Genomic DNA, 13,139 nt, shown 5'->3' on the forward strand with positions numbered 1-13,139 from the left:
GAAGGGAGAAATCATTTATTAAGCACCTACTATAGGTAGCTAGCTAGAATGTAAAGTGAGTCGAGTACGGACTTGCAGTCAGGAAGAGTCATCTTCCTGAGATATTGTCTGTATGATCTTGGGCAAGTCATTTAACCTATGAGTTAAGCACATCTTGTGAATTATGGTGATGATTTGGGACCTCCCTTTTTCTTCATTTCAATTGTTTAAAAAATATTTTCTTGCCTTGAAACAATATGTAATGACATGAAAAATCACGGTATTCATTTAAAATGTGGCCAAAAACCTAAGGAACATCTTTAAAATATGGATAACCAAAGCACATCCTAATGAGAAGCCTGAACCTAAAACTGACCTTTCCCCTCCATCTAAATTGTTTCATGAATTGCTCAGGTCAAGTGAGATTCTACAGTTATTTAAATTGTGTAATGATGTACTTTCCCTAATCAAGACTATGTTATTTACTCTCCCTTGTGCCTATGAAACCTGAGAAATCAATTGTCCCTACTCCTTCTCACCCTTAAAGACCCAGCATAGTCTCTCTGGGGCTAGGGAATGTCTACTTTGATACTCTTAGGCAAATTATCCCAAATCTCGGAGCTCAAAAGTCTTTTGGATTGTTGTGGACAAAAATAGTAAGGCAGTTTAGCACAGTGAATAATGTGTCAGTCTCAAAGCTCAAAGTCATGGGTTCAAGTCTCCCCTCCGACATAGACTGTGTGACCCTGGTCAAGGAATTTAACTTGATAAAAACTCTATAAAAAGAACTTGAAGAGAAGAAATTCCCTTTACCAATGAAATCCTAAATCCCTGCTCCCTATCCCTGAATAAGCTAAGAACAAGTTAGGAATTTAAATGCAAAGCCCAAGAATCAAGGTTCTTGTGAGCAACAAGAGACCACAGAACCTTCAATTCTGTCTTTAAAATATCCTTGGGAGATAAGGAAGGGCAAAGATTATTAGAGAAAGAGAAACTGAGTCATAGAGGGGTTAAGCAACAGACCAAGGTGGAGATATTCTGAAGTGAAGATGAAATGAGAACTTTTGTCTCCTGGTTCCCAGTTTACTTATCTACCCATGACAGACCCACTTTTCCCGGGGCAGGTGAGTGAGGTTAGAAGATAGTCATTGTTTGGGGTGATTTGTGGACCTCAAACTATAACAGAAATAAGTTGTTCAGAAGCTGCTGCCACAATAAAAGTGAAAATCTCTCTCTCTCTCTGTCTCTGTATCTCTCTCTCTCTCTCTCTCTCTCTCTCTCTCTCTGTGTCTCTCTCTCTCTCTCTCTCTCTCTCTCTCTCTCTCTCTCTCTCTCTCTCTCTCTCTTTCTCTCTGTCTCTGTCTTTTCTCTTTCTCTCTGTGTGTCTCTGTCTCTGTCTCTCTCTGTCTCTCTCTGTCTCTGTCTCTCTCTGTGTCTCTCTGTCTCTCTGTCTCTCTCTCTCTCTCTGTCTCTCTCTCTCTGTTTCTCTCTGTCTTTTCTCTCTCTCTCTCTCTCTGTGTGTCTCTGTCTCTGTGTGTCTCTGTCTCTCTCTGTCTCTCTCTGTCTCTCTCTGTCTCTCTCTCTCTCTCTCTCTCTCTCTCTCTCTCTCTCACACACACACACACACACACACACACACACACACACACACACACACACACACACATGTCTTTGGTTTGCTGAGTCCAAAAGCCCCTTGAGAATCACTTTCCGTGATACTTTTACAAAGCAGACTTAATGCCCACTGAAGCTTCCTTGGCAATAAGCACAAGGGAAACTTCTTAGCTGAAAAAAAAAATCTAGATGATCCGAAAACAGGTTTGTGGAGAGCCCTTCAGTGCACCAGGGAAATTTCTAGGCTACATAAATGATTGACTCGAGTGTTCAGCACATGGTCACAGCTCATGACTGATAACTCAATCAGGAAATGAGGCAAAATTAAAATATGAAGCCCCTCTGAGAGGGAATGGGGAAATGAGGAGGAATAAAAATTAGATGGCAGTCACTCAAATAAATAGAGCTGGAGGCCGGCCAACAAGCCACTATGGCCAGTCGTGCCAATGGACACCTTGAGGTGGTTGAGATGCTCCATCTAGAGTGACCCCTATGTTGTATGCTGAGAAATCAATTAACCGTGTACTATACATAATGGGCTTAAAGCTATTTTATTGCAAACCAGATTTCCTAGAACCATAAAATTAGATTAATGCATCCAGGGCCAAACAAAGGGGTCAGAATGCTATAAAAGTAATGGTGGAATCTTTTGATTCAGCCAGTGCCTACTGGGTAGAAATATCGCCAAAATGACTACAATCGTTACATGTGCAACAGTTATGCAGCATAACGTGCACAGGTAAACAGGACTGGGAAGGACTCACGAAAGTGTGGAAACTCAGAATAACGTCCATCGCCCAAGTAGTGGGGGAAGCTCTGGGACACTGGACGGGCTTCTTAAGTGACCTCTTGTTGTTGTCTTTTGTTCTGGGAAGAGAAACTCAGGGAGGTGATAGCATGACATGTAAGTGAGTTGGATTTAAATTAGGATGGGCTATGGAGTGGGGAGAGACTTGGGGCAGACAGACCCTCCAGCAGCTACTGCAACAGTCCAGTTTGGAGGTGATCAGGGTCTGTACCAGGGCATGGCAGAGGAGAAAAGAGGATTATGGGAAAGATGTTTTGAAGGCAGAATTGACAGAACTTGGCAGCTTATTGGATATGGGGAGTCGAGGAGGTCATGAGACAGGGAGGATGGTGGTATTCTTGATAGGGGAGAAGGGGGAATTGGGGATAAGGGGAAGACAATGAGTTCCATTTTGGACACATTGAGTTTAAGGCATTTATTTAGAGAATAGGAGCTTAAGATATCTAGAGGATCCTGGAGGAGAAGAGAGGAATTAGGAGTAGAAAAGTCTATTTCAGAAAAATCTGCACAAAATGATAATAAAATCATAAAAGACACTTGGTTAGAAGGAAATCTTTAAGGAAGCATCTTGGTCTGCCAGAGAAGTGCCTTCTCCATCCTTCTCCGCCAATTGTGTGACCTATTAGAGAAAATCCTATGGAGAAATCTTCTTGTTCCCTTCTCAAGCCTTCAAGGATGCTCTCCAGAGGCTTGTACGTTATTCTCACTGGCCTGTGCCAGTGGGCATGTGACTCTGCAGTTATGGCAACTTACTTGTCATGACCTTAAACATTTCTCTGAAACAAAGACTTCTATTTTTGGTTAACAACATTCTTCTGAGGATGTCGTGTGTGAGTCACGGCATGCCACCTAAGAATGCAAGTCGGAGTCACCCAAAGGGCACTGAAGGGCAGGAACGTGCTGAAAAGCAGTGCCCATGAAGAATGGCACCACCCACCTGAACACTTCCTAGTGTGTATCCTCCCCTCCTCAGCTCCCAACTGGAGTCTGAAATCGGTAATCTAATCCCCAGTCTCTTAGGTTGCCATTCTCAAACACAGATAGAGTCTCGTAACCGAGTGGGGGGGGGGAGGGGGGAGTCATTAAGTTATGATTTATTATCAGCCAATGTTTGATTTATACACCCGTTATATATGTGTGTGTGTGTGTGTGTATGTGTGTGTGTGTGTGTGTGTGTGTGTGTGTGTGTGTGTGCGCGCGCGCCCAGGGTCATGTCCAAATTTCTCAGGCAAAAAGGGATGCTGAGTAGAAAACCTCTGAGAAGCCCTGATCATCTGTGCGACTATTTTTGAAAAGGAAATATTAATCACACTATGACAAAATCACTATTTCCTCTGGCTTCCTTAGACACCATTCCCTAATACATTCTGTCTTCCCCTACCAGTATAAGAACTCTCTGAGGACAAAAATTGTCTTATTTATTTATAATGGAGACTCTAGCACTTATTATGTGGTCTGGTTCACAGGGAGAGACAATAAATGCTTTTCCATCCATCTATCCATTCATTCATTCATTCATTGATGGGTCAATTAATTAATGAGCTCAAATTACCCATGTCTCAATGGTGTCCACATAATGTTAAAAGAACTAAACAAAGTACAAGTATAGAGAGATTGATATGTATCACCTACCGGTGAACTCATGGATCTATCAATGTGGGCAGGTGTATCCTGGAATGACAAGCTCAGATCCTTTATTCTAACATTTCCTGGGTTTCTGCCTTTTGTGATTTGCCCTTATGTCCCATTTGGAGATCTGGATCTCTGGAAAACATCAGCAGGAAGTTTGCACCTAATTTGGACCAATACTGGATTTCATATTAAGAACAAAAATGAGCGTAGGGGAACACACTCCTGCAACCAGTAGCATTTCTGGGCATGCTGTCTGGGAAGGCTGGAGGTCCAGCCTTCCCCACTGATGGTTGCACCCCCTGAAATTACTGGCATCAAATGTAACCCCTGAAGAACTGTAGGGCTTTGACTGGCAAATTGTAATTACAAATAATTGTGTAATTATTATTATAACTTGGGGAAGGGGAAATAGGTCTTTCCCATATACTCTGCTCAAAACACTGTTGACTGTCTCAGATAAGAGCCTGCCTATTAGCCCATAAGAAAAGGTGAAGGAACTGGCATCCTTTCTCTTCCTGAAAATATTCACCATCAGCAAAATTTATCCCTGGGCACACCGGGCACACGTACGTGTGCAGACTCTCACGCAGACCAAACCACAGTACAGTTACGGTGTTCCTTTGGGAGTTGGTGTCCTTGGGAAGTTTTATTTGATTATGAAAAACATTTTGTGAAAAGATGTAATCCATTAAAATAGTGTGGGTGGAGTGTCTGGGATCTGGCCGTAGCTGAATATCGCATCTGTTTATTTCCTCAGGGAAACGAAAGGTCAGTGATATCTATAACTTGGCAAATGCTTTCTCCAAAGCAATTCAGAGGCTGGAGTCACTTGGGGCTTGTACAGTGGGATGGGTTCTAACATTTTCACTAAAAAAGGGAAAGAGTTACATATTCTAACTCTCCTTCTAGCTTAGAGCTATTTCTTACGTTGGGTGAAAGATGCCATCGTTACCTATGTCTTAGTCACAGGGAACCCTCAAAAAAGTAAGAGAACTTGAAAAGCTTCTACCTGAAAGGATTGCAAACTTAGAACTGGAAAGACCCTCAGAGATCATCGGGTTTGATCTCCTCATTTGCCAGAGAAGGAAACTGAAGGCCAGAGAAGAAGAGAATTGTCATTAACCCCGGTGCACGCTGGGCCTAAAGCTCAAGGAAGCACCAGGATTGAAGTCTCCGTCTCGGACTTCAAAGCTGGTGAACTCCCTGGGCTGCCCCTCAAAGGGACCCTGCCTTGGTAAGGGAGAGCGGAGTCCATCTGCTACACAGTAGTGCCATCCAGACCCTTCTCAAGTCTTAACGAGTATTTTCTCATCCTGATACCTTGGGATAAGGTGGAATTAATTCTAACATCATTTTTACAACTTTGGGAAGATAGAAGTATATACATTTTTATTTCCTACATCTTAAAATTAGATTTTGTTCATATGTAAGTATTCATTCTTCTACTCTATAGAGCTAAGCAGGTCAAAAACTTCAAAATAATCTGGCTTGAGCCTTAAGATAATGAAAATCCTCTAAAATCAGCAGGTTTAAAATGGTTTTTGAGATTTGGGGGATCACAGTCAGTTAGGAGATAGGCCTTCCTCCTTGTTACAAAGCACAGGACTTAGTCCAGCCTCAAAAGGAAGAGTCAACAAACTCCCTCCCATTAGATGGTGAATTCTGCCAAGTGTGGCTTTGGGTCCATGTTTGGTCAGTGTCTTAGCCTCCTCTGACTCCTTTTCTACCTTCACTCTGGAAGCAGAGGAGGTACTCAGGATGTCTTCTAGTGTGATGACCAAAGAATTCATCTCCTAGTGGCCAACTCCATAAAGAAGCTCTCTGTATTTACCTAGAAAGCCTTGAGAGAGCAAGTTCAGTCTGTTGCTGGAACGACACTCAAGGCCTTTCTAGTCTAGCAGAACCTGCCACATCTTATACTATCCATCAATGACCCAGAGTCATCCCCATGAGCCAATGGGCCATCCTATCCACCTAATCTTTGTTTCTCTTTCCTACAAAATGATCTTCTTGAGTCTGACTCTCTGCTAAACTCCTTTGGAACTTTAGCCCACAATCAAACAGCTTGATTTCTTCTTGCTTCTGCCTCTTTGTTAGATTCCCTTGGAACTTTAACCCACTTCAATTAATTCCTTAATTTGACTCTACTAAATTCCCTTAAAATTAGCTACTGTCAAGCAGTGAAATAAATCTCTGCTCCTTAACTTGGAGACTGAGTGGGTGAATTCTTTCACCAAACCCACGAGACAACAATCTGACCATTCACACCAGATATTTAGGTGGTGTTAACTTTTGCTCTTTTTTGCCCCCAGTGCTATCAGTGGCTGAAGGAAAAAATTATAAGTGAAGAAGGAAGAAAACAGCAAACCAAGCTAAAGGACCTTTCTCCGATTGCAGAACGCCTGGGCTGTACCCTACCTCAGCTAGCAGTGGGTAAGAGCCAGTGGTCTGGGAGAAGGCAGGCTTTGCCAGGCTTTTTCCTTTTCCTGTACATCTTTTTTAATCCCTTACCTATTGTGCTATTTATTGTGAGACTAACTGCAGACACCAAATAATATTCTCTCAAGTGGATTTCCAGAAATCCAAAGCATTTTCTCCTTTCCTACATGTTTCCTTTCTTATTCCTTATTCATTCATTCAACATGATCTCATTAAGTACCCAGGCCTAAGCCCCTGGGGATAGAAAAACAAAAAAACAAAAAAAGAAATTATTTCCTACCTCAAGGAGCTTACATTAAGCAATAATACACATGATTAGATACACACACACAGATGGATCACTAGAAAACTTGGGTGACAACTGGCCTTTCTCGTCCAATCCATCCCTTCTCATGTATTCTCACTCTCGTTTAAAGAGGGCTCAATTCAATAAAGATCAAGAAGTAAGGGGAAATTCAATTCAATCCAACATTTATTTAGAGTCTATGATATGCCAGATAACAGTGCTGGGTGCTGAAGATACAAAGACAAAAATAACTTGGTTCCTGTCCTCAAGGAACTTACATTCTATCTAAGGGATTCCTAAGTACATACAAAGTCACAAGGCAAATTGGAGAGAAGAAGAGTCCTAACAGATGGGGAGAGGAGGCAGGGGTGGTGATCAGGAAAGACCTCCTGTAAGAGGTCACACCTGACCTATATTTTGAAGGAAGCCAGGATTCTAGGAGAGGACAGTGAATTCCATGATTTATGAGAATCCTTGGAATACTTGTTTGAACCGATAGAGGATTAAGTGAGTAGAACTCTTTAGCAAAAAGAGTATTTGCTCTTTTCAAAGCAAAAGACTTAAAAATTCTTCAGCTCTGTAATCTGACTAATCATGATTCCAGAGGATTGGTTATAATCTACATGACCCATCATCTCTTGACAAAGTGTCGATACATTTATTCAAGATGGAGAATGAGACTTTTTTGGACACCGACAATGGGAGATTTTGTTTTGTTTGACAATGCTTATTTATCATAAAGGTTTTGTTTTTATTCTTTTCTTTTAAACTGGGAACAAGTAGGAGAAAGGAAATAAAAACTTGTTTGAAAAATAACATAAAAATAACAAAGAATAAACCTTAACATCACATTCTCCCAGATGCTTGTAGAGTAAGTAGAAATAGTACTAAAAAGAGAAGAAAAAAAAGCAAGTCAATTGTATGAAGCACACATAAAAAAGAAAGAAATCTGTGCCAAAGGGGATACAATTGTGAGGGCATTGATGGACTATTATTCAAGTTATTTGGATGTGAAGATACCAAAAGCATAGGAAAAAAATTCTTAGTAATGCCCACTGGAAGTAGTCAAAATAAAACATTAACCTATATATCTCCCCTCTAATTTGACAATATCTTATGAGAGTTATCTATACCTAAATACAGCTTTGATGTAAGGAACAAGTAGGCTTTTGAAAGCCATATTCAGCAATGGACCACATCTTTATCATTCAAGTGAAAGATGTAGAGCACATTGTAACTTGTAGATCCCATTGTATTCATCATTGATTACCAAAAAAAAAAATTTATTAGGTAAAACAAAACAACAAGCCCTTCACTTCAAGTTATTCAAGACATTTCCCAACTACACATCAGGATTCCTTATAATAAATCAAATAACTTTGTTCAGTAATTCTTGGGTAATAAATAATGGCAAGGAAAAAAACAGGGAAATGCATGTTAGCCAAAGGATTCACCACTGGGATGGAGAAAACACATCCCTGAGTTTAGGCTTAATGATGAGAAGGTTGAAGTCCTTCTGATGCTCTCCTTTCCACAAGATATTGTGTTGTCTTCATCAAGCGTTATGATGTTGCAGAAACTCCTGGAAGAGATTTGGACTATATCAAGAGTTTGGTCCTATCCATCTACACAAGAAAAATCAAGTGGATGAAAAATGTTAGTTGTACAGATTTCACTGTGCTTCTGAGCAGATATCCTATAGATCTTGTCCAACTGTATGTGTGTGTATGTGTGTATATATATATATATATATATATATATATATATATATATATATATATATATATATATAACATTCCTTTCTTCAGTTCTGGAATAACAGAACCATAGTGTGTGCCTATTGAGGCTCTTTAGCACAGTCAAGAAAGATGATGAAGTTCAGGAGTGAGAAGTTGAGAAGGGATTTTCCTAAACTCTCTCTAGATAGCTAACTGATCTTTTCTGCAGTGTTTGGAGAATCTAATTGTCCTTATTAATACCAAAATCTTAGATCATCTTAATACCTTCATTTTAAAAATGGAGAATATCAATAATTACCAACCTACATTCCTATTCTTCCATTCACATAATGTTTTTGTGGTAAGTTCTCTATCTGGTAGAGTCAGTAAAGGGAAAATGGAAAAACATCCACTTAAGCCAGTCATTGAGTTGACTGTGATCCAGGATCCTTTAAGTTGAATTTCAAAGTATGGGAAAGCTTTTTATGCCAAGAGAGGGGAGGTAACTGTTGACTTAGACATTGCCCTACAATCTTTATGGATAAATGCATTCTTCATATCCATAACCTTCTATTTTTATAACACTTCTGTTCTTTACCTCCTCCCCAGAAGCATAGAGCAAAAATACAGTTTTTCATCCTTCCAAGTTCTTTTCATTCTTCACAAACAAGTTTTCAACACACATCTATGAAGGCAAAAAAACCCCAAAAAAACAAGTCTATGAAGGCATTAAGAGGAATATTAACTGGGTCATATTGCCTTTGACCCAGAGTTAAACCACAACTTCAGAAGGAAATGAGCCATTTAAATAAACACCCATGTCCCCTGGCATCCTGCTATCTACAGCTGGTTTCTGGGAGCCGTGAGATGTGACAAGCACCTTCTGGGGCTGTTTACTTGACAATCTGCATCCTCGCTGACTTCTGTGGTGACATTCCATTAATAATTATCCCAAATTGTTTGCAGGTGCAGTTACCCACGGATTTAGGTAAATCTGCAGAACAGATCCATCCACTGGCAGAACAACAAAGGAGTTTGCTCTCCCACTGCAGGGCAAATCAAATTGTTTCTTGGAATTAGTGTTCTCTAAGAGAACAGGAGTTCTTAATTTGGAGTCCAAGATTGAATTTTGAAGGTCCACGAACCTGGAAGGGGGGAAAATATATCTTTATTTTCACCAACTTCGAATAGAAATTTAGCATTTTCCCTACTATGTAAATGTAAACTCCTAAGAAGAGTTCTAAGCATTCCCAGTCTACCAAAGTAGTTAATGACACAAAAGAATCTCTGCTCTAGAACATCCATGAAAATAGAGAGAAATCAGATTTTACAGATAGAAGGGCCCTGAGACAATTTAGCTGAACCCCTTCTTTCTACAGATGAGGCAGATGGGATGCACAGATGGGAAAGGAGTTTTCTAGGGAGTGATCTGATACATAGCTAAGCAAAGATGTAAACTCTGTCCCATCTCCACCAACATTCTGCTGTCCATAGAATAAGTTCAGCATCATCAAGGAGATCTCATCTCATCATCAAGGAGGTTTCTTCTGCTTTGATGCTCACCATTTTCTCAGTACCCTCAATTGTCTCTCCCCTCTGACTAACAGACTCCCATAATCTCCCTTTAGGAAAGGCTCAGAATATCCCAGCCAGTTCTTCATGTCCAGCTTCTCTGCTTGATTTCCACTTCATAAACATCACACCACCTCTCCCCTACTCCTGACTTATTATGTTCTCCCTCCCTCCTTTTCAATTGCTTTTTGTAAATTGTCTTCCTCCATTAGAGTGTAAGTTCCTTCGGAACAGGAACTATCTTTCTTTTTCTGATTTTTATTCCTAGCACTTCAGCATGACGTCTGGCATATCGTAGGCACCTAGTAAATCATCATCATTACAATCATCAAAGGGTCCCTATTAAAATCTAACAACTCTTAGGAATGATGACTCTTCAGTGAGTTTAACTGCCAGCTAAGATCCCCAGCAGAAATAGAAAACAGAGTGTCCAAGGGAAATGAATTTATGAAAGGGGAGATGAATTGCACTATGACTAGATAAAAAATCCCCTGGGATAAAAATTAATCTATCTACCTATAGGGTTGCAGTTTGTAAATAAATGTAATCCTTATAACACTTATATGGTACTTTGCTGCTTGACAATTACATTACATAGGTTATTCCTCTCACAATTTTCAGAAGTTCTTGGAAGGCATGATTGGTTTTTCTTTTTTCCATAGCATGGTGCCTGCGGAATGAGGGAGTAAGCTCTGTTCTCCTGGGGTGTTCCAATCCTGAGCAACTTATAGAAAACCTCGGTGCCATACAGGTAAGTTGACCCATTGCCAATGAGCTCCATTGAGAACAATCTCTTGTAATGTGGAGTTCCTTTGAGGCTCTTCCCAGATGGTGACCTCATTTTCCTCATCCTGGTACCTCAAAGAACCATGAACTTTGCATTGCCAGGAAGCCCCAAACATCAAGAATGAGTTAGCTCTAACAATAATAATATTAAGCATCAATCTTAGCTCTGGTCATTCGCCAATGACTCATCAGTCTGACTTCATCAAGTAAGTTGGAGAGGATCTTGGATATATAGTGATATTATCTCAATTTAAAATACATTACTTTTTGTTGTTTGCTGTTTACTGAGCACAGTTGAAAGTGAATTAATGAGAATAATAATGATGATTATTAAGCTTGTACTATTGTGTTAGTTAATGGGAATATAAAGATAAGTAAGATGTAACTTATACCAAGATAAGATCAAAACGAGTTCATGATTTAGACAAAAAGGTTGATACTATAAGCAAATTAGAAGAGCAAGGGATAGTTTACCTGCCAGATCATTGGAGGAGGGAGGAATTTTATGACTAAACATGAAATAGAGAACATTATGAAATGCAAAATGGATAATTTTGATTACATTAAATTTAAAAGGCTTTGCATAAACAAAATCAATACATCCAAGAGTAGAAGGGAAGGGAAGGGAAAATCTGGGAAACAATTTTTACAGCCAGTTTCTGATAAAAATTTAATTTCTAACATATATGGAGAACTGAGTCAAATTTATAACAATACAGTCATTCCCCAATTAATAAATGGCCAAAGGAGTTTTCAGATGAATAAATTAAAGCCATCTATAATCATTTGAAAAAAATGCTTTATATCATTCTTGATTAGAAAAATGCAAGTTAATGCCTCTGAGATACTACCTCACATCTCTCAGATTGGCTAAGATGACAGGAAAAGATAATGGCAAATGTTCGAGGGGATGTGGGAAAACTGGAACACTAATGCATTGTTAGATTTGAAATTGATCCCAAGGAAACCATAAAGGAGGGAAAAGAACCCACATGTACAAAAATGTTTGTAGTGGCTCCTTTTGTGGTAGAATTGGAAAATAAGTAAATACCCATCAACTGGAGAATGGGTAAATAAGTTGTGGTACATGAAGGTAATGGAATACTCTTGTTTTACAAAAAAAAAAAAAAATGGTGAACAAGTTGATTTCAGAAAGGCCTGGAAAGATTTACACAAACTAATTCTGAGTGAAACTAGCAGAACCAGAAATACATTGCACACAATAACAGCAAGATTGTATGATGATCGATTATGAAAGACTTGGTTCTTCTCTGTGGTTCACTGATCCAAAGCAATCCCAATAGACTTTGGACAGAAAATGCCATCTACATCCAGAAAAAGAACTAAGGAGACTGAATGTAAATTGGCATGTGCTATGTTCATTTCTTTTTTCTATTTTTTTTTCCGTCTCCCATGATGTTTCCCTTTTGCTCTGATTTTTCTCGCAGAACATGATTCATAAAGCAATGCATATTAAAAGTAAATAAATTTACTAGGAAAAATAAGTTAAAGATTAAAATAAAACTTTCAAAATGTCTTCCCTTCTCCACTCCACCCTCACTTCATCTTAGGATCATAGATTTCAAGCTGGAAGGGAGCTTATTGACCATTTGGTTCGATTCCCTTGTTTTATTGATGAGGAAACTGAAGCTCAGAGTGCTTGTGACTTGCTCAGAGTCACATAATACTAAGTTTCTAGAAGATGATCTGAAAATTGTCTTGATTCTAAGTCTAGTGCCTCATCCATTATGCCATTATGTCTATCTATATCTAACATTCTTTTATTATTAGTCCAAAGATGGACTGTCCATCTGCTTCCTGAGGATCATCCTAAATATGTCAGAGATTTCCTACAAGGATAACTGCTGTATGATGAGTCTAGGTGCCTAAGCAACTGTTAGTAAGTGATGAGGAGATATACTCCATATCAAGGTAACAGTATCCATAGCAATACAGTGATACACTTTTTGAAGTATAAAATATTCTTATTACCCAAAGAAATCTTTGAAAAATTAACAATAATGCATTCTAATTATATTTCGCAGATTCAGGTTTTTTCACTGTGACAAATTCAAGAGAGAGATAACAGCTTGAGGGTCTCGAGCTTTATAAATGTAGCCCACCTGATTCTGCATCTGTAGACTTTGAGTTGGAAGTCTGTGATTTGATGGTTTCCATTTAACAGCAGCAATATTTTAGACTGAAAAATGAAAATGAATTTTTTCAACAAATCAATGAAAAATCAAATATTTATAAAACATCCACTCTGTAGCTAGTGGGTGTAATGTTCTTTTCTGTAAATTAC

At 39.2% G+C, this 13,139-nt stretch overlaps 1 protein-coding gene across 3 annotated transcripts in view; it reads left to right on the forward strand.

The window, feature by feature from the left end:
• The window catches only part of KCNAB1 (potassium voltage-gated channel subfamily A regulatory beta subunit 1), a 406,565-nt gene that overhangs the window by 388,215 nt on the left and 5,211 nt on the right, over positions 1–13,139 (forward strand). For all 3 annotated transcript variants that reach the window (XM_074298061.1, XM_074298062.1, XM_074298063.1), the window contains exons 12-13: positions 6,346–6,466; positions 10,711–10,799. In XM_074298061.1, the coding sequence (XP_074154162.1) occupies positions 6,346–6,466; positions 10,711–10,799 (210 nt within the window). The remainder of the gene's footprint in view (positions 1–6,345; positions 6,467–10,710; positions 10,800–13,139) is intronic.

The sequence above is a fragment of the Sminthopsis crassicaudata genome, chromosome 3, assembly GCF_048593235.1.
Source record: "Sminthopsis crassicaudata isolate SCR6 chromosome 3, ASM4859323v1, whole genome shotgun sequence".
Lineage (NCBI taxonomy): Eukaryota > Metazoa > Chordata > Mammalia > Dasyuromorphia > Dasyuridae > Sminthopsis > Sminthopsis crassicaudata.